This window comes from Artemia franciscana, chromosome 21, assembly GCF_032884065.1.
Source record: "Artemia franciscana chromosome 21, ASM3288406v1, whole genome shotgun sequence".
Taxonomy (NCBI): Eukaryota; Metazoa; Arthropoda; class Branchiopoda; order Anostraca; family Artemiidae; genus Artemia; species Artemia franciscana.
Genome location: NC_088883.1, coordinates 8,835,031 through 8,858,658, shown reverse-complemented (window position 1 = coordinate 8,858,658; position 23,628 = coordinate 8,835,031). Strand labels below are relative to the sequence as shown.

Below are 23,628 nucleotides of genomic sequence, written 5' to 3'. Positions count from 1 at the left end.
AATTGAGTTTTGATTTAAATAGCTGCATCAAAAGAATTGCATTTTAATGCTGGTTTTAAATATATAAGTTTCATCAAGTTTAGTCTTACCCACCAAAAGTTACGAGCCTGAGAAAATTTGCATTATTTAAGAAAATAGGGGGAAACAACCCCTAAAAGTCGTAGAATCTTAACGAAAATGACACCATCAGATTCAGCGTATCAGAGAACCCTACTATAGAAGTTTCAAGCTCCTATCTACAAAAATGTGGAATTTTGTATTTTTTGCCAGAAGACAAATCACGGGTGCGTGTTTGTTTGTTTTTTTTTTTTTTTTTCCCCAGGGGTCATCGTATGGACCAAGTGGTCCTAGAATGTCTCAAGAGGGCTCATTCTAACGGAAATGAAAATTTCTAGTGCCCTTTTTAAGTGACCAAAAAAATTGGAGGGCATCTAGGCCCCCTCCCACGCTCATTTTTTTCCCAAAGTCAACGGATCAAAATTTTGAGATAGCCATTTTGTTCAGCATAGTCGAAAACCATAATAACTATGTCTTTGGGAATGAATTACTCCCCCACAATCCCTGGGGGAGGGGCTGCAAGTTACAAACTTTGATCAGTGTTTACATATAGTAATGGTTATTGGGAAGTGTACAGACGTTTTCAGGGGGGATTTTATTTTGTTCGGGGGTGGGGCTGAGGGGAGGGGGCTATGTTGGAGGAGCTTTCCTTGGAGGAATCTGTCGTGGGGGAAGAAAAATTCAATGAAAAGGGCGCAGGATACTCTAGCTTTACTATAAGAATACAATGAAAAATAAACATGAAAACGTTTTTTCAAATGAAAGGACGGAGTAGCATTGAAACTTAAAACGAACAGAGATTATTACGCATATGAGGGGTTCTAGAAATACTTTAGCATAAAGAGCGAGGTATTTAGGAAGAGATAAATACCTCGCTCTTTATGCTAAAGTATTTTTAGTAATTTCAACTATTTATTCTACGGTCTTTCTGATTCAGGGGTCATTCTTAAATAATTGGGACAAAACTTACGATTTAATGTAAAGAGCGAGGTATTAACGAGGGTACAAACCCCCTCGTATGCATAACAAAAACATAAGATTATGAAAGTTTGTTACGTAAGTTAATTCTTAAGTTACGTATATTTTTTACTAATAAAAACATTCATTAAAAATTAAAAGTTCTAGTTGCCTTTTTAAGTAACCGAAAGATTGGAGGGCAACTAGAACTCCTTTTCCACCCCTTATTTCTCAAAATCGTCTGATCAAAACTAAGAGAAAGCCATTTAGCCAAAAAAAGAATTCATATACAAATTTCGTTTTAATAGTTTATGTGCGGAGAGCCAAAACCAAACATGCATTAATTCAAAAACGTTCAGAAATTAAATAAAAAAAAAACTATTTTTTTTAGTTGAAAGTAAGGAGCGACATTAAAACTTAAAACGAACAGAAATTACTCCGTATATGAAATGGGTTGTCCCCTCCGCAATCCCTCGCTCTTTACCTAAAGTTTGACTCTTTGCCACCATTCTACTTTTTAAAACAATTAAAAGCTTTAGCGTAAAGAGCGAGGGATTGCGGAGGGGACAACCCATTTCATATACGGAGTAATTTCTGTTCGTTTTAAGTTTTAATGTCGCTCCTTACTTTCAGCTAAAAAAATTAGTTTTTTTTATTTAATTTAAAAGAAATTGATCCGACCTATCGGACACAATCATATATGCTTGGATAAAAATCTGAGTTATTCGCTCTTTTTGGTAAATTTATATTAAAATAACCCATTCTAAATTTATTTTTGTTTTTGTAAATCAGTTCCAAAATCAATTTTTTCCCCTTCATTTTTTATTTCGATGAAAAGGGTTTCATTCCTACCTTCAAGCCACAGGGAAACGTCATCCCTAGCTTAATATTGGGTATCTTTATTAATAAGGCCTAGACCACCCCGCTCCAAGGTTGTCCGTTCTCTTCGCTCGCAAACACATACTGGAAAAGAAAACCTCGGGGCAGTGACTTTTAAAAAATCATTTCTGTTCGTTTTAAGTTTTAATGTCGCTCCTTACTTTCAGCTAAAAAAAATAGTTTTTTTTTATTTAATTTAAAAGAAATTGATCCGACCTATCGGACACAATCATATATGCTTGGATAAAAATCTGAGTTATTCGCTCTTTTTGGTAAATTTATATTAAAATAACCCATTCTAAATTTATTTTTGTTTTTGTAAATCAGTTCCAAAATCAATTTTTTCCCCTTCATTTTTTATTTCGATGAAAAGGGTTTCATTCCTACCTTCAAGCCACAGGGAAACGTCATCCCTAGCTTAATATTGGGTATCTTTATTAATAAGGCCTAGACCACCCCGCTCCAAGGTTGTCCGTTCTCTTCGCTCGCAAACACATACTGGAAAAGAAAACCTCGGGGCAGTGACTTTTAAAAAATCACTTCAAAATAGGTACTTTCTGGTTCCGTAATGTCATTAGTGGAAAACTTCTTTAGACCCCTCCTACTGAAACAATACCGTGCATTGCTAAATGATGATGAATTTTTCGCTTTATTTTCAGCACTGCTTCATACAAGAGTCACATGTACAGAATAGATCACGATAGTCACAAGGGCAGTATCGTTGAGTGGAATGATGAACCGGATTTTCAAAAAGAGGAAGGCAAGGTGGATATGGAAGGTAATTTGCAGTCCCACCCCCTCTGAATATTTTTTTGTGGTTTTGAAATAACTTATTTTAATTACTGTCGACCTATTGCAGCAAGATTTTAGGATACATTTTACAAAAACAGGTGTATATCTTGCAAAAAGAAAATAATTTAACTAAAAATTAGTTTATATTAAACCAGGGTGTTTTACTGAATTAGCAATTGCGGCCCTTTTACTTAAAATTAACGATTTATTAGAGTTGATTTATTCATATTAATAGGTAAGCCAATTTTCAGTCAATCTTCATGCTTATTAAACATCTTTTGATTTATACATCTTTTTATACTTATTAGTTTTTTTAATTATTCTATGATTAAATGAATATTTAATTATTAAAATTGATACACCGGTGATTTGTTCATTATAGTAACTAGTCATCATGTATTTTTCATGTATGAGAAATATTTATACCAAAAGATACCAAAAATTAATTTATATTTTTTTTCTTTGAACCATTCTATTTTATGGAAGAAAATGAATAATTCAGAAATTTTAGAAAAAAACTGACTCGATTAATTTTGAAATAACTTATTTTAATTACTGTCGACCTATTGCAGCATGATTTTAGGATACATTTTACAAAAACAGGTGTATATCTTGCAAAAAGAAAATAATTTAACTAAAAATTAGTTTATATTAAACCAGGGTGTTTTACTGAATTAGCAATTGCGGCCCTTTTACTTAAAATTATTACTTAAAATTTATTAGAGTTGATTTATTCATATTAATAGGTAAGCCAATTTTCAGTCAATCTTCATGCTTATTAAACATCTTTTGATTTATACATCTTTTTATACTTATTAGTTTTTTTAATTATTCTATGATTAAATGAATATTTAATTATTAAAATTGATACACCGGTGATTCGTTCATTATAGTAACTAGTCATCATGTATTTTTCATGTATGAGAAATATTTATACCAAAAGATACCAAAAATTAATTTATATTTTTTTTCTTTGAACCATTCTATTTTATGGAAGAAAATGAATAATTCAGAAATTTTAGAAAAAAACTGACTCGATCCTTTGGAAGTACGTTACTTTGTATCTAACCTTGGGACAGCAGCTTACTAGTTTTGGCCCCCATGGGATTGAATGGTATCTGAATATCACCTTCAATTACACATAGTTGATAGCAGAGGGACCAATCCACAGAATTTTAGCTGAATGGGGTCAAAATATCTTTTTCGATATCTAGGGGAGGGATTTTAGTTTTTCTCAGTTTGCAGTAAAAAATACGAATAAAAATGCAATTTTTAATGACCTTACCCCAAAAATTCTTTATTCAAAAAAAATAGGGGGAGGGGCAAAAACATAGGAGAACAGAGGCTCTCGTGCCCCCTAATTGATTCCTCTGGCTGATAGAAAATCCTAAACCGTTAAAACTGATGCAGTAAAATGCTCTTCCATTAATTAATAGAATGTCTATAATATATTTAGAATGTCAGAATATAATAAAATATTATACTTAAAAATACTTTAACATCATAATTCTATTTCATCGTCCTTAAAGGAAAATTCCAAACCTGAAGATTTCATGTCGGCTCTATCGGAACGTATTTATATTTATCCAAATCATTTTATTTTGTTTGAGAATATTTCTTTGATTTCAAGGGACTAATTTAAAAAAAAAATTTCAGGGAAACAATCCAAATAAAAAAAAATATTCAAGAATAATACCATAAACAAGAGATATAGGTGAATTTGGATTGAATTCAATTTATTATAATTTACTGAGGTCAAGTAAAGTAAATCTCATTTCACCTAAGAACTTTGACTTCTGTCCACCAGATATGTCAGATAAAGCTAATGAACCCGAACTGAAAAGGTCAAGAAGACTTGCTTCCGCTGTTGCATTGAAAAAAATAAGAGCAATAAACTATATGTAATTAGTTTATTGGGTATAATTTTTTTTGCTTTTATTAGTGTCTTTTAGTTTTACTGCTGATGATGGACACTGTATATGTCTCCGAAATATCCAGTTGAAAAAATTTATATTTGTTTCACTACCAATTAGAAGGTTTCATCCCTATTTTGAACTGCTATATTTTTTTAATCTCTCTTTAAGCTGACTTACCAATAAATTCGCTAGAACTTATACTCATCTTTATTATGCTATCCTTAAAAACAGCTAAGTTAAAAATCCGGGGTGTTAATTCATGAGAATGTAGAGGTCGAGGGGCAAAGATTTTTTTAATGGATACACAAAAAGAAGGTATTTTTTTAAATCTAGGGGGGAGCAGTTTTTTTCTTTTTATTTATATGATGAAAATATATAAAAAAAAAGTTGTTTCTCCAAATATAAAATCGTATCATTAGTCACCTGAATAATATAAGTTTCCTTCAACAGGCGAAATTATGGAGGACGTTGTTGATAACCAAGAAGAAATTGAAACCAACCCAAATATGCCTATGGTTCCACCTAGGGAAGATGAACAACCTCTCTACCCTGATGACTGCTTTCCCCCTGAGTGGTATATAAAATTCCCCTTTCTTGCTGGAAAAGATACACCTTTTTGGGAAGGCTGGGCAACACTTAGACTTAAAACGTACAGGCTTATTGAGGACAAGTACTTTGAGACGGCTGTTATTGTAATGATTTTGTTGAGCAGTTTAGCTTTGGTAAGTTTTTTCGATGTTTTTTTCCATTAATTTAATTCAAAATTAACGTAGTTTCCTATCCGAAATCTTCATTTTTTTCTATTTTACTTTTTCTTTAATCTTCGTTTTTTAACCTCTGTAATCCCTTTTTTTTGTTCTTCTTTCACTTTTGCTTCTAGCTGTTGTAAATTCCTTTCACTTTTTTCTTATTTCACTTTTTCTTTAAGCCTCATTTTGTAACCTCTGTAATCCCTTTTTCTTTGTTCTTTTTATGGCACTTGGTATTAACCAAGTGACATATAGCAGTCGCCAATTCTGTCGGTCTGTCGGTCTGTCGGTCTGTCCCGGTTTTGCTACTTTAGGCACTTCCAGGTAAGCTAGGACGATGAAATTTGGCAAGCGTATCAGGGAACGGACCAGATTAAATTAGAAATAGTCGTTTTCCCGATTTGACCATCTGGGGGGGGGAGTAGGGGCCGGTTAATTCGGGAAAATAGAAAAAATGAAGTATTTTTAACTTATGAGCAGGTGATTGGATCTTAATGAAATTTGATGTTTGGAATGATATTGTGTCTCAGAGCTCTTATTTTAAATCCCGACTGGGTCTGATGACATTGGGGGGAGTTGGAGGGGGGAAACCTAAAATCTTGGAAAACACTTAGAGTAGAGGGATCGGGATGAAACTTGATGGGAAAAATAAGCGCAAGTCCTAGATACATGATTGACATAATCGGAACTTATTTGTTCTCTTTGGGGTAGTTGGGGGGGGAGTAAGTCTTAAAAATTAGAAAAATGAGGTATTTTCAACTTGCGAACGGGTGATCGGATCTCAATGAAATTTGATGTTTAGAAGGATATCGTGTCTTAGAGCTCTTATTTTAAATCCCGACCAGATCTTGTGATGGGGGCGGGGAGTTGGGAGGGGGAACCTAAAACTTGGAAAACACTTAGAGTGGAGGGATCGGGATGAAACATGGTGGGAAAAATAAACACAAGTCCTAGATAGATGATTGACATAAACGGAACGGATCTGCTCTCTTTTGGGTAGTTGGGGGGGGGGGGGTTAATTCTGAAAAATTAGAAAAAATGAGGTATTTTTAACTTACGAACGGGTGATTGGATCTCCATGAAATTTGATTTTTAGAAGGATATCGTGGCTCAAAGCTCTTATTTTAAATCCTGACCGGATCTGGTGACATTGGGGGAAGTTTGGGGTGGGGAGACCTAAAATGATGGGAAACGCTTAGAATGGAGGGATTGGGATGAAACTTGGTTGGAAAAATAAACAAAAGTCTTGCATATGTAATTTACATAATTGGAACGGATCCGCTCAATTGCGGGGGGGGGGGGGGGGGGGGTAATTCTGAAAAATAAGAAAAATAACGTATTTTTAACTTACGAAGGAGTGATCGGATCTTCATGAAACTTCATATTTAGAAGGACCTCGTAACTCTGATATCTTATTTTAAATCTCAACCGGATCAAACGTAATTGGGGGGGGGCAGTTTGGGGGACCGGAAATCTTAGAAAATACTTAAAGCGGTGAGATCAGGATGAAACTGGATGGGAAGAATAGAAACCTGTCTAAGATACGTGACTGACATAACTGGACCGGATCTGCTCTCTTTGGTGGAGTTGGGAGGGGGGAGATAATTTTGAAAATTAAGGTATTTGTAACTTAGGAAAGGGTGACCAGATCTTAATGAAATTTGATATTTAGAAGGATCTTGTGCTATAAAGTTTAACTTTAGGTTCTGACCTTCTCACAAGTGCCAAATGAGCTCTTGGCTCTTGGCTCTTCCGACCTCGTACCATATGAGCTCTCGGCTCTTCCGACCTCGTCCAAATGAGCTCTTGGCTCTTCCGACCTCGCACCATATGAGCTCTCGGCTCTTCCGACCTCGTCACAAGTGCCATATGAGCTCTTAGCTCTTGTTTCTTTTATTCTTCTTTCACTTTTGCTTCTAGCGGTCATAAAGTCCTTTCATTTTTTTCTTATTTTACTTTTTCTTTAAGCCTCGTTTTTTAACTTCTGTAATCTCTTTTCCATTATTCTTTTTTCTTTTGTTTTTCTTTCACTTTTGATTCTAGCTGTTATAAGTTCCTTTCATTTTATTTTTCATTAATGTAATTATAAAGTAAAAGTTCTTTCTACCTAAATCTTTATTTTACTAATTTTATCATTTGTTTCTCATTTCATCTTTTTATAAGCCTCATTTTTTTACTTTAATTCCTTTTTCTTTACTTGCTTTTTTAGTGTAGACGTAGTAAGCCGTTTTTCATTAACATGTTTTTGCTTAGAAGATATATGAGTAAAGATAAACATTGTGTTCTGCAATCCTTTTTGCTGATAAATTTATTTTCCATTTGTATTTTCTAAACACGTTGCTTTAGAAATTACGTCAAAATTTCATAAGCCTAGCTTAGAAGAAATGGGAATATTTAATGTTTGTCAAGTCTAAATAATTTTTTGGGGTACCACATAAGCAAACACCGATTTTGTACTACTGTTTATATTTATTGAGAAGGTATAGCCTTGAATGTATCAATACTTAGAAATGATAACTGAAAGTGTCGATACCAGTTATAGCCCATCGGTACTTTATCTACTTGTCTTTTATTTAAATTTACAATGCTTTTGGTGGAAAACAAAGTCAAGGTTTTTACTCATGCCTAGGTCTAAACAAATTATCCTCTTAAAATGGTGTTTCGATGACAATTGTTTTACTCTTTTCTTTTCTCGTTTTCTTTCCTTCTTTTTTTCCGAATATTTTGACAGTATGCTAAACCGTGATTTAGTTACAAGAAAAGAAATAAAAAATAAAGAAAAAGTTTGCAACAATTTCGATGTGAATTAAGATTTATTTTGTGAAGAAAAATCAGTGATAGCGCTAAAAAAAAAAAGAAAAAAAAAAAAAAAAAAAAAAAAAAAAAAAAAAAAAAAAAAAAAAAAAAAAAAAAAAAAAACGGTGCTGACAGTGTGGTAAATGAGCTTTTTTAAATATAGTGGTTGTGAGCTTAGAGGTAAGTTACTGGAGATTGTGTATACGATTCTAAAAAAAAGAGGAAATACCTAGTGATTTAGACCAATTAAACCCCTCAATGAGAAAGGTAATAAGAGCGAATGTGGTTGTTACAGGGCCATTAGCCTCGTGTGTAAAGAAAGCAAATTACTTAGCATAACGATCCATAAGTTTGTACATAAAGTTTTAAGAGAAGAACAGAGTGATTTTAGGAAGGGTAATGGATGATGGACCCTTGTGATTAGGGACCTTGTGATTAGTCTTTGTGTATATGCTACGTAAGAACCACCACTTTAAAAAAAAATAGAAAACTTAGACTAAATAAGATGAACGCAACTGGGACGCTGCGCTACAATAGGAAATAATCAATCCAAAGCCAATCCAAAGGAATTTTTGAAAAATAAGGATACACTTTTGGAGACCTATCTAGGACCAAGTGAAAAGCAGGTTGTTCCTAAATTGGTTGGGAAGAAGTCAAAAGAAAGGATTTAAAAATAAATCCTTGGAGGTCAGAGGTCATTTAAGTGGTCAAAAGAAAGGATTTAAAAATAAATCCTTAGAGGTCAGAGGTCCTTTAAAAGATCAAAAAAAGGATTAAAAAATAAATCCTTAGAGATCAGAGGTCCTTAGTGGTCAAAAAGAAAGGATATAAAAACAAATCCTTAGAGGTCAGAGGTTCTTTAAGAGGTTAAAAGAAAGGATTTAAAATGGGAAGAGGTAAACAGTAAAGTTCTGAAAAATCCCTTGAACGTGGAGAATGAAAATTCAGATGAAAATTAGGCAGAAGAGGAGCGTGTGCAGCAGTGTTGGTCTCAAGCAGCTTCGTGTTGCAGTGTCTTAGCAGCAATAGCAGTAGTTAACACATAAACGTCATGCAAACACTAAAGATAATGAAATATAATTAGAGTTTGGATTTTATATGGAAACAAATGCTAGTTCTAAATATCTAAATAAAATATTTTGATCCTGGTTGATCATCGCACAGGCTTTTTCAACATTTCCTGGCTGAAGGGCCTGAAATGGAAATCAGTACCGTATGGACTTCCAAGGCTGATGCCTCATTCCTTATCTGTTTTATCATTCAATCAAAAACCGGTTTCTGTAAAACTTTGACAACATTTTCTGCATGATTCTATATGATAGGATTTTTTCTTAAGGAAACAAAATGAACCGCGAGCCTCTAACCCAGATCATCATAACTTCTATAACAATAGTACATATTTTTGTTATTGGGGTTATTAATCTGCTTCATAAGAAATATCATAAAAGTGGTTTATACATACATACTACATATACTACATACATTACTACTTATACATTACATACTTATACTTATCCTTATACTTATACATATTACACATTACATACTACATACATTATGCTACATAGCACTGCAGCAAGGACTGTCAATCAAGGTTATCATAAAAGTCTTCGGTATCAGGGACTTTTGGTCCTTGAGATATAAAATTGAGGTAGTATTTTGCTAATTCCTAAATCTGCTTCTAAATGCGCCCAAATACGGTATATCAGCTCGGCACCTCAGGAAATACAAAAAAAAAATTCCATAGAATTCAGTCGTGGTTCTGGCCTCTCTTGCCCCTGGGCCAATTTCTTGCTTAGCGCCCTTCCCCTGTTTCCCAGAGAATTTTCAGGTCAAATTTTAACAAAATTATTTTCAATTTATTAATTAATTGATAATTTGTTATTTAAATTATTTAATTATTATTAAATATTTGTATTTAATCATTTTAATTAGTATTATGGGATTATCTTTAATTTATTTTATTTTGTTAATTAATAATTTATTAATTATTTTTAAACTAATTAAATAATTTACTGCACTTTCTATTTTATGTTTATAAAAATAAAATTACAAAATAATTATACCCGGTTGATTATATATTTAGAATTTTGCGACCCTAAAATTTCTGCGCCTAGAACAAATGCCCCCTCTGTCCTTCCCCTAAAACCGCCTCTTAGAAGATGGGATCTTGATGAAATTTTTCAATACTTTTTTATTAGCTAGTGCAACCATGGAAACATTGTAGCAGACATACATGTTTATTCTTATGACTTTAATTTTTTGTTAGTTGAAGGGGGGAGAGGTAGTTTGTATTAGGTTACATTACATTGTTTTAGTTGAGATTTTTTTCAACTTCATGCTCTGTTAAAACATATAGTGTATATCACTAACGTTAATGTCAACACAATTCTGAGTGGCTATTACGTTTCATTAATTTTTATTAATAAAACGTTATAACGTTATACGTTAATATTTATCACAGGCTCTTGAGGACGTACAACTGCCACAAAGACCTGTGCTTCAGGATATACTGTATTATATGGATCGCATTTTCACGGTCATCTTCTTCTTTGAAATGTTGATCAAATGGCTTGCTCTAGGATTTAAAAACTACTTTACTAACGCTTGGTGTTGGCTTGATTTTGTCATCGTCATGGTAAGTAATTCTTGCCACATTTTTTTAAGCTTTTTTGTAAATTGCCGAATAAAGGGCTTAGAAAATATCACATGTTAATTATAATTTAATAAGACGAGTTAACCAAAGAAATTTCGTTATGACAAAAATCGAGGCTTTTGAATATGCATTATTATACTCATTAATTATCCACTAGCTATTGTACTTAAATAATTATGTTAAATTACTATGTAATCCTATATAATTTTGAGTTTTTATTTTAATATGGGTGTAATTTTAAAGTTCACAGTGAGGATGGTAATATATAATAAGATGGTAATTTAATTTCTTATTACCTTTTCTTATTTATTCTTTCATTTTATTATTATTCTTTTATTTTGTTATTATATTACTATTTATTTCTTATTAATATTAATAAGAAAGATGGTAAGTAATAATAAATGGTAATAAGAAAGATGGTAATTTATAATAAGAAGAAAGAACGTCATTATGGAAAATCAGTGACATTATACTTTATCTTTGGCAAAGCAGAAGTTTTGTCTGAGGCAAGAGCCACGTTTTGTCACGCTCGATCCTTCGACATCAATATACATTGTCTACTGAATGCTAAAACAGTTATCACAGAAAGTGATTTAATTCTGAATGCTTCGCATATTAGAATATTTAATTTAAAACATTCTGACCATGAGCTTGGACCACATCATGGTGTCAATTTGTACAAGAAACAATTTAATCACGTGATTTAAGATTAGTGACATTATTTGTCATCTGTGCAGAGCAAGACCCTTTTCAAAAGCTATCCTTGTAAAAAAAAAGCCTTCACATAACAATGAATATGGTATCCTTCTAGCCTCTAAGATGGGTTGCCACAGCTTGAGATTGTAATCCGGGTACTATATCACTGATTAATCCGTTCATTTCAATGCGTCAATCATAAATGATTTATACATTGATCAGAGATTTCAATGTGCAACTTAACTACAGTGTCAATCAGAGAAAATGATTTAATTCTGGATGCTTCACATAACAATGAACTTGGGCCACATCATGTTGGCAATTTTAGAAGAAGCAATTTTGTCACATGGTTTAAAATTAGTGACATTATTTGTCACCTATGCAGATGAACTCCTTTTCAAAAGTTACCCATTTATTTTCACAGATGAATGCTGAAAGACTTCTTCTAGTGAAAAAAAAATATTCTTTGAATGTTAGAATCTCTAGTCTGCCCCATCCTCCCTCTGAATGTGCTCCCTGTCACTGCTGTCATTTGCATAAGAAAAACTTTATCGTAAATAAAATAATAATAAAAAAATATAAAAAATAACATGACTTATATACTTATAAGTATATTATATAAAATATAATAAAAAAAAATCGCTGCTCTATATGTCGCCTGTGCCTAAGCAAACATCTAGTTCTAAGTAAAACATAAGTTTCGTCTCCTAGCGATTATAGACGTTGTCTGGTGAATGTTAAACCATTTCTTCCAAAAAAAGATATAATTTTCGAAATTTTACATATTAAGATCACAGTGTCATTTATATAAGATGAATTTTTTCATATTATTGAAAATTGCTGCAATGCTGTCTGTGCCGAAAAAAGACCTCTAATCCTAAGTAGAACCAATATTTTTGTCTCCTAACGAATATAAGCGTTAGCCGGTGAGTTTTACAATAGCTCTTCCAAATAAAAAATAAGAAAACTTTGTATATTAGAATCCCTAGTGTGGCAATTCCTCTTCCTAAATTTGGGCATGATGTAAATTTGTATAAGAAATGACGGAATCACAGGACTGAAATTAAGGGGCATTATGTGACATATATGGTCAAGAAAACGTCTTGTCCTAATAAAAACTATGTTATGTTTTGATCTTTTGATGTTCGATCTCTTAACGCGTTCTCTTAAGGCGATCTCTTACATCTCTAGTGAATATTGAAATAGTTATTCCAGTAAGAAAAGTGACCAGGGTTGTCTTGTACATCAGAATTCCTAGTTTAGTCGATCTCAACTATGAACTTGTGATACAGCATGGTGTCAATTTGGTGTCAATTGTGATACAATTTGGTGTCATGGTGTCAATTGTGATACAGCATGGTGTCAGTTTGTATAAGAAGCGTTGCATATTTAAATAGCCTTATTCAGTCAAATTTTTCATATCATATCATTTTTCATTCATTTATTATTTTTTCATTCATTTATGAAAGTTATTTTTCATTCATTTATGAAAATACCGAATACAATTAAAAAAGAAGTTTGTAATACCTTGATGACTTTGATTAACCACTCACTGGATCCTAAGAGCGGAATATTCAGTCACACACAGTCATTGAGACTGCCTTCAATAGGATTTACTTTCAAATCTAGCTCCTCTCCAGCAGACTTAAATTCTGATTCAGGTGTCCGGGCCTATTCCAACTTTACCATAGGATCAAAGACCAGTGACATTATGTGTCGTCTGTGGCGAAGCAAACGTCATGTCGTAAGCAACGCGTTCGTTTTTGTCTCTTAACGCTCAATTCCTTAGCTTGTTTAAATAATATCTATTGGATGTTAAGATATTTTTTTAACAGTGTCTTCCAGTACCAAAACACAATTAGCCTACCTGTTAAAGCTATTTTTTGGGGGAAATGGATTTTCTGATTTCATTTTTACGGATATGAAAAGATAACTAAATCTTAAATGTTATTAGGCACTTGTGCAGTCATTTACTTTCACGAAGGAGGGTGGGGGTATAGTAAACACAAAAACAGGGAAATATTTGAAAAACCAAAGAAATTATCAAGAAAACTATAATTTTATAGCGAAAGAATGGATATATATGTAACAGTTGTTAAAAAACAGTTTTATTAAATTATTTATAGAAATTATCTTTAATTTACTTTGAATCTAGTTTGTTTAAACCTTTCATGTTATCTCTTTTTCAAATTCATCTTCTTTTTCTTAATGTGTTCTCAGTAAGAAAAAAACACGGTCAGTAACACTTTAATGTTTTCTCTTTACAGATTGTTTTAGAATTGTTTAAGTTGTCTTTTTATGGTACTAATGTGATACTCGATTAGACTTTCTTTTTTACATTCTTTTTTCTTACAGTTTTAGTAGTTGTCTTGGTAGTTTTGTACACTACACCTGTTCTGTTCTACTGATGTGGTAATAGACTATGGTGGAGGGGGTTAAACCTACTACCTTCATTCAATATTTATTTCTTCTCTACTAATCAGCGAATAACTCTCGAAAGCTTCTACAAAACACTCCTCCTCCTTTGAATAATTTACCAAAGTATAACAGTTCAAAATAGGGATGAAGCCTTTTAATCGACAGTGAACAGATATAAAAAATTTTAACTGGATATTTCGAACACATATACAGTGTTCATCATCAGCAGTAAAATTGCTGATGATGGTCAGGATTTTTAGATGATTATTAGGAATTTTACTGCTGATGATGAACACTGTATATGTGTTCGAAATATCCAGTAAAAAAAATTGTATCTGCTCACTGTCGATTAAAAGGTTTCATCCCTATTTTGAACTGTTATACTTTCGTCATGGAAAGGCAGTGTGGTCTTCGAAGTTATCTACGTCGAATAATTTACCCTTTAAGAATTAGTCTTGAGATGGCCCTTTTGTAAATTCTATTCGTTTCTTTCAAAGATCTCTAAAAAAAAGGATTATCTAAACCAATTGAAAAAGATAATCAAGTATGAAAAAATGTCATATCTTTTGAAAATGATTTTTGATTTAATGTTTCAATGTCTGCATCAAAGTAGAGTTTTAGCCAAATTTGTCTTCTTTTTAAAAAGTCTAAAATGATTTATTAATGAACTTAAGGGCTGCCACTGAGAACTAAAATACTCCAAAGCTCACTTCCAGAAAACCAAATCATGAAATACGAAATAGTAAGAATGTATATACTCGGCATACTTTTTGAGAGGCAATGTTCAATACATGTGTACTTCTCCCACGATTCCAAGCTGAAGACTGAGATTCCAATATCTTATTAATGACCTCCAGGGCTGCCACTAGATAATATACCATTACTAATTGAAATTTACCAAAGATTAACCATAATGATTTATTAATGACATACAGAGCCGTCACTAAGAGGCTGCCAAAAAGGAACTTTTTGTTCCTTTATATATATATGTATATATATATATATGTATATATATATTGTATATATATATATATATTATATATATATATATATATATACATATATGTATATATATTATATATATATATATATATATATATATATATATATATATATATATATATATATATATATATATATATATATATATATATATATATATATATATATATATATATATATATATATATATATATATAAGAAAAATCCCTAGGAGGGGCAGTCCTGGTGATCTCAAAGGTCATGAAATTAGTAATCAATATTTTGTTTGCAATTAGCTTTCAATAATCAACTTAACTGCAATGTGGATGGGGCTTGCAGATATTCCAGCATTTCGTTCAATGCGCACCTTACGCGCCCTAAGGCCGCTTCGTGCGGTATCTCGATGGGAAGGCATGAGAGTGAGTAGCTGCTCCAATTGGAGCGAAATTCTAAGTGTGCTTATTCAGTGTCGAGTGGAGAGCTTTTATTTGTCATATAGTGTATCTGGCAATTATTTTATTGGTCGTAGTTAAGGACTGGGGACCACTTGAAGGAAGCCGTGGAGAATTTTAAAAACTGCATTTAAACAATCTTAACCATCTACTTATTTCATTCTCGAAGCGCATTGCTACTCCTTGCCCCCTCCCTCCCCTAATGGGTGAGTATACATCCCAATTTAAATGTTTCTACTGTATTTTACAATGACAAATTTTTTGGCTGCCCAATTGGCGGTTTTTGTCTAATGACAAGATAAACATCTTGGGTGGTAGGTTTTTAAAGGTTGGTACTTGGGTTTACCTCTGGGTTGGTTCTATGATCGAACTGAAATAGTTCTATTAACGGTATTAAGCACTATTAGTAGACGCTGAAAATAAGATAAAAGGCTTACTTGCTAATACGAAAGCAATATAGAGCCAGTTAGGTAGCGTGTAAAAAATAATTATTAATAGACTCGCGTCTTCAGGGGGCTAGAAAATAGCCCTTTCATAGTTTACGGCTGATAACAAAGTTGAAAAAAAATTTGTGCGTCAAAACAGGTCTATCACACGTTTGCTATACAAAATACGAAAAAAAAATGTTTTTCTTATCAACAAGAAAAAGATATAAAAAAAGGAAGAAATCTGCTTCACTGCATGTCTACGCTGTTATCCGACATCACTCCTTATTAGAAACCATTCAGTATTGATGCAGTAACAAGGATTTGCTTTTAAAGTACCAGACATCAAAATGAAAACATTTTTTGTCCCCTGGACCCCGCTTAAGTTTAATCATACCTGAAATCCGATATTTCTGAAAAAACTGGTTATTTCAAAATAATAAAGTTTTCAGAGCAGCACTATATTCTTGTCAGGGTAGGTTGGGTTGTCAGTATTCTTGTCAGGGCTTGTCAGGGTTGTTGAACCGGAAAATAAACAAGCGAACTAATTAGTTAAATTTTACAACACTTTCTGTCCCTAAAATTTCAAAAAGCCGCCATCTGTTGGTTCCTGAAAACAACTGGAGCCATATTCTTTAGCTTTTTTTCTAATTTTTCATCTAAGGTTCTTATTCTTTCACATGGTACCACCAAAAACTTAACTATTGCAGAGGGAGGTCTTTTTCATTAAAACTGGAATTCTCGATTTTTTCTACTCTTTAAAGTTTATACGGGTGTGTAATTTTCCACTTCAAGCAATCCAGAAACCAGTTAAAACAATAAGATTTCAGTTTCACCGTTCTTGGTACATAAGCTTCTCATTAGGATAATATGTACAAGATTTTTTTTCTGTCGACTGACCATGCGTATAAATGAATACCCTTCCAGCAGGCACATACTTAGGAGGGGGATAACCCCTTAAATTTCAATTTTTGTGTGATTTTATCCATAGTCTCCTATAGTTTTTATAAAACACCTTTACTGCTCTTTTTCTAAAATCGTATTTTCCACCCTTAAAGTTTGATACCAAAAGTTCTGCATAGTTGCTTATCTGCCTGTATAAAATTTTAACAGAAATATCTAAAAAATCACTTCAATCGTGTTATAAAGCAGAATGATGGTACTTAGACTAGCAGTAGATTATCAGATAATTCCCACAAACTCCGTATTTATAGTAAAAGCCCAGTTTTTGAAAAAGTTAAAACAATTTTTGTAGGATAAAAACTTATAATTTTGAAAAATACGCAATGAGAAAGTTTTTTCTGTTAAAAAGGGAAATTAGAATTTAGCATTAATTATATTTAACACAATTAAAAGCAATTAATTAAATTTAGAAACTAATTTAATATAATAAATAATTTGACTTTTCGAGTTTATTCTTGTCGTACTCATTTTCTGTCCTGCCAATTTCTGAAAGGCACCGAACTATGTGTACTGTGCTCACATGTATACTGATTTTAGCCCAAATGATGATAGTGAAGCATTCAGAACCTTCTTACTTTGTGAACGTTCACCATGCCAAATTGCTAATTTATGTGTTCAGAAAGATCCATAATACAGTGTAGATTGCATTACATTATCTCCGCGTATACGAGGTACCAACGGGATCATTACTTGCTAAAACCTTTACGCTAGACGTGGGAGAAAACTGGAGACAGAGATTTTGATGATTTACGACCTATACAACCTTCCTCCTAAAAAAATAAGAAACTAGTTAAAGGCATCAGCACTAAACACTTACATATGCCAAAAAAAACCCATACCGGTGCTATCTTATAGTCAAGGAGTCATATCTTATATTCAAGGCTATCATGTCATCCTTTTATTGAATTTTTGTTTCCTGAGATGCTAGGCTAAGAGTATCATAGTATAATTTCGACTTTCTATTCCTCTGGGTCCAAAATAAGCTAGGTGTTAGGATCCCAATGAGCATTGGTCCAAGTGCTGAGACCTTGTTCTTATGAAAATTGAAACTTTGATGCGAGGATTGACCTAGGAGAATTGATCTCAAACATTCCATCCATAACTTGACAATAAAACAAATTGCCAGATACATTAACAATCTAACTGATTTACAACTGAATATTCACTTCACTTTATATTTCTTAATATATGTGTTTCAGTATTCTATGTCTACTAATCTATTTCTTCTCTGACAAACTCTTTCAGCTCTCCTTAATGAACTTCGCAGCTTCTTTGGCTGGAGTGGGGGGTATACAAGCCTTCAAAACCATGAGAACACTTAGAGCCCTTCGCCCTCTTAGGGCAATGTCTCGAATGCAGGGCATGAGGGTATGTGAATTTAGAAGAAATCATGGCTTTGTGTCATTTCAAAATGATTGTTTACTCCCCAGAGTTAGGAATCGCTACCGCTATAAGTTAATTGTTCTTAATAGAGAATTCTGGAATTTGAACGCCTTTTATATGAAACAAAATGTTCAGTGTAATGCTCAGGCTACGTTATAGTCATACTTGGCGATAAAATCAAAATTACGCACAACCACAGCGGTAATAAGTTTTCTTGTTCGTAATTTCTAAAATTAGGCAATATTCTACCTTCAAGCAAAAAATTTGTAATTGGCCAATCAGATTCGAAGTTCAAGTTATCGTTTTGTGAAGTTATAAAATGTCTGTGAAAAAAATAGTGGGTTTTTTGCTGCACTTGCCCCCTCCCCCACGAATTTCCCCCTCTAAAAAATTTATTTGTACCCCACCTTTCCCCTCAGGTTTTGAAAGATATCTTTTCTGAGTATGTTTTTTTCTAAATGCCTTTTTTATATTTTGCTTTAAAAAAAGAAAAAACAGCACAACCTGGAAAAAAAACCCGGCAAAAGATACAAATATTTGGCATTCGTAAACAATCATTGGGAGCAAATTAGCATTGACCTGACAACCTGTTCAACTTTGAATCGGAGTCAGTAATAGAAGTATGTAAAAAAAAAGCATAACAAAAAAATTATAAAAAAGTAAAGTATGTAAAAACTCTAAAAGTATAATAAAACTATAAAATCGAAGGAAAAACCCATACGATATTATAAATTCTGGCTTCTTTATCGGCAGGTATGCTATAGTGCGGCTCGAGCATAATGCCTGACAATGACTTATTAGTTTTGACATATACTACTACTACTACTGCTAACAACTCACCGAAGCATCAAACCACCTGAGGCCAACACAGCTCCTCCTATATCCCAATCTATCCAAGGCCTCCCTCTTTACAACCTCCCAGGAAGTTCCCATTTCCTTTAAATCTTTCTTTATGGTATCCTCCCACCCCAACCACTGACGACCTGCTTTCCGTTTAGCCCCTGACGGTTGGCTGAAAAGGGCAATCTTTGGCAATCTATCCTTCATCTGCAGAACCTATAATGACAATATAATGACAATAACAATATAATGACAATATATTCAAAAAATGATAATATAAAAATGACAATGAACTATAGTCTGACAATGGAAAATGAAATTGCCTTAGAATTAGGTTAGGCGATTTGATTTTCCAGTATCAGGGTTGCCAAAAATTTGGCCGCTGCAACTTAGCAAAAAAATAACTTATAGTGGTAGCGTGGAAAAAGAATCCAACAAGATTATTTCCTTTTTAGTTGAAGTGATGAGGTTTATTTTTATGTGTTATAAATTCAATAATGTGTTGTGCTAGTTGACTTTATTATTAGGATTCTGATTACTTTTAAAGGAGCAAAAATTATTAGTAGTTGGAGTAAATTTAGACCTAGCACTATCCAAAAGCTTGTTAATAATTTCATTAATTTTCTTATGAACAGTTGAACCTCTAAATATGGGAACCAGTTTAAGGGCAGACTTCTATCTTAAAGCATGTCAAAATGTTTTCCATCAGTAGATTTTAACTGTTTTCAAAAATCTTCAAAGTTTCATTAGGATTTGATGATACTTTAAAATGGCATTCCCCTCCTCCTTAGATATTTTTCCATATTTCGTTATCGTTTTAAATATAAAAGTTTTTCTTCATTTTGACCAGGCATAACCTGTCACATTCTTTCACAAAATACATCTCCTAAAAAAATTCTGTTTTTGGCATTTACATTAAAAACTCAAAAGAAAACAAATTGGCCCCTCCCCCCAGATTTAAAAAAATTATTTGGTGCCTTTATTTATTTTTTTTAATTCAGGCTTTAGGATTTCCTGAATGGAAATTCGGTCCTTCGAATCTCCGATCGTTCATAAACTCAAGAACATGATTGCGAAAGACAAGTTTTTAATTTTTAAATTCTCTATATGCGTAGCTTTGGTAGAGTTTATTCTGCCTATACAATATTGCCCCTTGTTTTCTCTTCTTTTTTTAAATCATCCGATTTTAGTTAATCACCCGTGAGATAAATCTGGGTTTGGATTTCAGATTCTTTGGGGTGACAAGATCATTAATTGTATCTTTTGTTGTATATGTATCATCTCGTCATACGATAAACATCACATGATTCATCGATAATTTATGATCATATGTATCGTTTATTGAGATTTGAAATAAAATATTGAAGGACTAATATCCCTGATTCGTATCAGGCGTATTGTTCGCTAATTCATTTACTTCATCTCCACACACTTCCTGTATATTTTATATTTTCCTGTACAAATATATTTTAACGTGCAGCTATGCAATTAAAACAAAATCTAATCTAACACAATAGATGTCGCCAAAAAGTTTATGAATGTCTAGCTTCCCTTTGAGGGTGTTGTTTCTTTTGGTAATCAACAGAATGTTAATATTCAAATTTTACGGATAAAATCCTCATCAAATTTTAATAATTGATTTTGTTTATTTCTTTTCACGATTCAACATGGCAACACTGACGAGTATTTCAAATTGTCTTAAAAACACGGAATTTGAAATAACCAAAAGAAAAATCTTAGAAAATTGTAGTTGCCAGACCTGAATTGACCTAAGATTGATCAAGGGGGCTAAAATGTTTTTGTTTTGATATCTTTGATGCTTTAAGGTATTTCTTAAAGTACTGTTCCAGCTTAATATTAGGGCGTCCATCAATTCTAAGAAAAGGAAATCTTACTTAGAGTATCTAATTAACTCTAGTCTAATTAACTCCTAACTAGTGTAATTAACTATAAATTTAGGAATGAGTAACGTTAATACTAACCGGGGGTAAATGTCTCCCCTTAAATCTAGGAACGAAATAGCTTCTTTATATTTCATTGGGAAAAATATTTGAAATTACGTATTAAATTAGTTTACAGTAAGAGAATCTAAGTGAAGATTTGCAACAAATTTGATTAACAAGCTTTTGGAAGGGTAGACAATTTAAGTGAATTGGTAAGTATTTAAGACCGTGTTAGTTTTTTTATTTACCAAAATTAATTTTGAAGTTATTTTCATTAGGTGTCTCTTATAAACTTCACTGCGTCACTTCTCGGCGCAGGAGGGATACAAGCGTTTAAAACTATGCGAACGCTAAGAGCGTTGCGCCCTCTACGAGCTATGGCGAGGATGCAGGGTATGCGGGTAAGGTATCTTGGGTGCCACAATCCAAATGCTCACCCAGTTTCACCCTGCGTTAGTTGAAGTAAACCCTTACACTTACCAGAAGAATATCTGATACACTTTAGAATTGCCTTTTGATACTTTTTTTCGAATGGATGCTTTTGTGCAAAAGACACCTAACCTATATAAACTTAAAGTTGAAACAATTTATTTGAATTTTTCACATGTTAATATACCTATTAGAGTTTTTGAAATAAATACGGCATAACAGTTCACTATGCTTTAGAATGAAATTTAAATACCAATTTATTGAGCAACTGTAAATTCTTATCTTGATTAAATAATTGTAATTTTATCCATTTGCACACCATAAACACCATTGTGTTTGCATATGGTGTTGCCAACACCATATGCAAACACAAAAAAATAAGCTCAGGCTAAACCAACGATTGTAAAACATGCCTGTAAATGAATAGCTATCTCTTTATGGTTACCCCTGTAGGGGCAACCATAAAGAGAAAGCAACCATAAACATATAAAGTAACATATAGTAACATATAACCAAAAAATATAGGGGTTGCCCCTATAAATATAGCGGCAACCATAAAGAGAAAGCAACTATGAAGAGAAAACATCCATAAAGGGAAAAAACAAAACTTAGACCGTTGTAACCGATAATTTAAAAATATGTTTTCAATAAAAAGTCATTAGAGGGAGAATCACTAGTTGAAGCTGAATTAAGAATGGAACTGTTATTATGGCACATGACAGATCTGGATTTAGAGCAATCGTATATAAGGTAACACTGTTTTTTACCTCGATATTTTCCCTACAATTGTGCTCTAATTGCTTTTATGATAGGATTCGGATATATGAATTTTTTAACGATACGAATTGAATTTTGAATTCAATTCAAACTTGTATAACTTGTCTGCACTCAAGACTATTTCGAACCACCACAAAAAAAAAACAACAAAAAACGGGAAATAACACTGATCGTAAATCACTAATCATAATTCTTAAAAAAGGGAAAATTGTCTTTTAATGGGTTTTGTCAGAGAGACGTGGGCAGAAATCCGATGAAGCTTTTGAAATGCTAAATTAGCCTGTGAACGCTTAATAATGAGTTTAGCCCAAGGACTAGTTTTAAACTAAAGACGATTTTTTTTAAGTAGGCTCACTGTTTTTCTAAAAAAGTTAAGTCTTCTTACACAGCATATATTTCCAAATCGGAAATTCTAATGTATCAAGTAACATGAAATCTGCCTCACCACGTCCAATTATCTATTAGTAATTCCTACTAATTAAAGAGTTTTCTTTTCAATTGTTACAAATCTATTAGTAATTCCTTCTAATTAAAGAGTTTTCTTTTCAATTGTTACGAATATGTGTTTCTTCTAAGGTATCACTTGCTAAGGATTGATTTTCAAAAATAAATGGTAAAATGAAAGGAAAAATATGGTAAAGTAGTTGAATGAAAGGAAAAATATGGTAAAGTGGGAAATAAAAGGAGAAATATCGTTAATTCGTAAAATGAAGAAAAAATAGTGTAGCGCTAAAATTAAAGGGAAATATAGTAAAGTGGTAAAAGGTAAGGGAAAACATCGTAAAGTACTAAAATGAAAGTAAAAATACGGTATAGTAGTAAAATGAAAGGAAATATACGGTAAAGGGGTGAATGAAAGGAAAAAAGGTGTAAAAGTGGTAAATAAAAGGAGAAATAGGGGTAATTGGTACAATGAAAGCAAAATATAGTAAAGTGCTAAAATTAAAGGAAAAAACTCTGTAAAGCGGTAAAATGATAAGAAAAACATGGTAAAGAAGTAAAATGAAAGGAAAAATTTGGTAAGGTGGTAAAATGAAGAAAAAACTAAAGAAAATGGTAAAATGAAAGGGAAAATATAGTAAAGTACTAAAGTAAAAAGAAAAATGTAGTAAAGTAGTAAAATGAAGAAAATCATAGTAAAGCGGTAAATAAAAGGAGACTACTGCTACTACTAATAATAATAATAACTCACTGCAGCACCAAGCCGCCGGAGGCCAACACAGCTACACACGCTCCTCCTCCAACCTAATCTATTAAAGGCCTCCCTCTTTACACCCTCCCAGGAAGTTCCCATTTCCTTTAAATCTTTATTTATCACATCCTCCCAACCAAGACAAGGACGAGCTGCTTTCCGTGTAGCCCCAGACGGTTGGCCAAAAAGTACAATCTTCGGCTATCTGTCATCCTTCATCCGCAGAACATGGCCTAGCCATTTCAACCTTTCTATCATGATAGCCCTAGAAAGCGTTATTAAACCACATTTTTCGTACAACCTTTCGTACTGTTTGAAATACGGTCA

At 32.7% G+C, this 23,628-nt stretch overlaps 1 protein-coding gene across 11 annotated transcripts in view; it reads left to right on the top strand.

Annotated features, from left to right (window-relative positions):
* Window positions 1–23,628, top strand: part of LOC136041019 (sodium channel protein para-like) — a 592,014-nt gene that overhangs the window by 260,381 nt on the left and 308,005 nt on the right. For 5 of the 11 annotated variants that reach the window (XM_065725535.1, XM_065725533.1, XM_065725530.1 and 2 more), the window contains 4 exons: window positions 2,553–2,671; window positions 5,052–5,323; window positions 10,611–10,784; window positions 21,182–21,304. The exons of 5 other annotated variants lie outside the window; for them this stretch is intronic. In XM_065725535.1, the coding sequence (XP_065581607.1) occupies window positions 2,553–2,671; window positions 5,052–5,323; window positions 10,611–10,784; window positions 21,182–21,304 (688 nt within the window). Of the gene's footprint in view, window positions 1–2,552; window positions 2,672–5,051; window positions 5,324–10,610; window positions 10,785–17,982; window positions 18,106–21,181; window positions 21,305–23,628 lie in introns of all 11 variants that reach the window. One more of the 11 variants, XM_065725527.1, reaches the window with a different exon arrangement.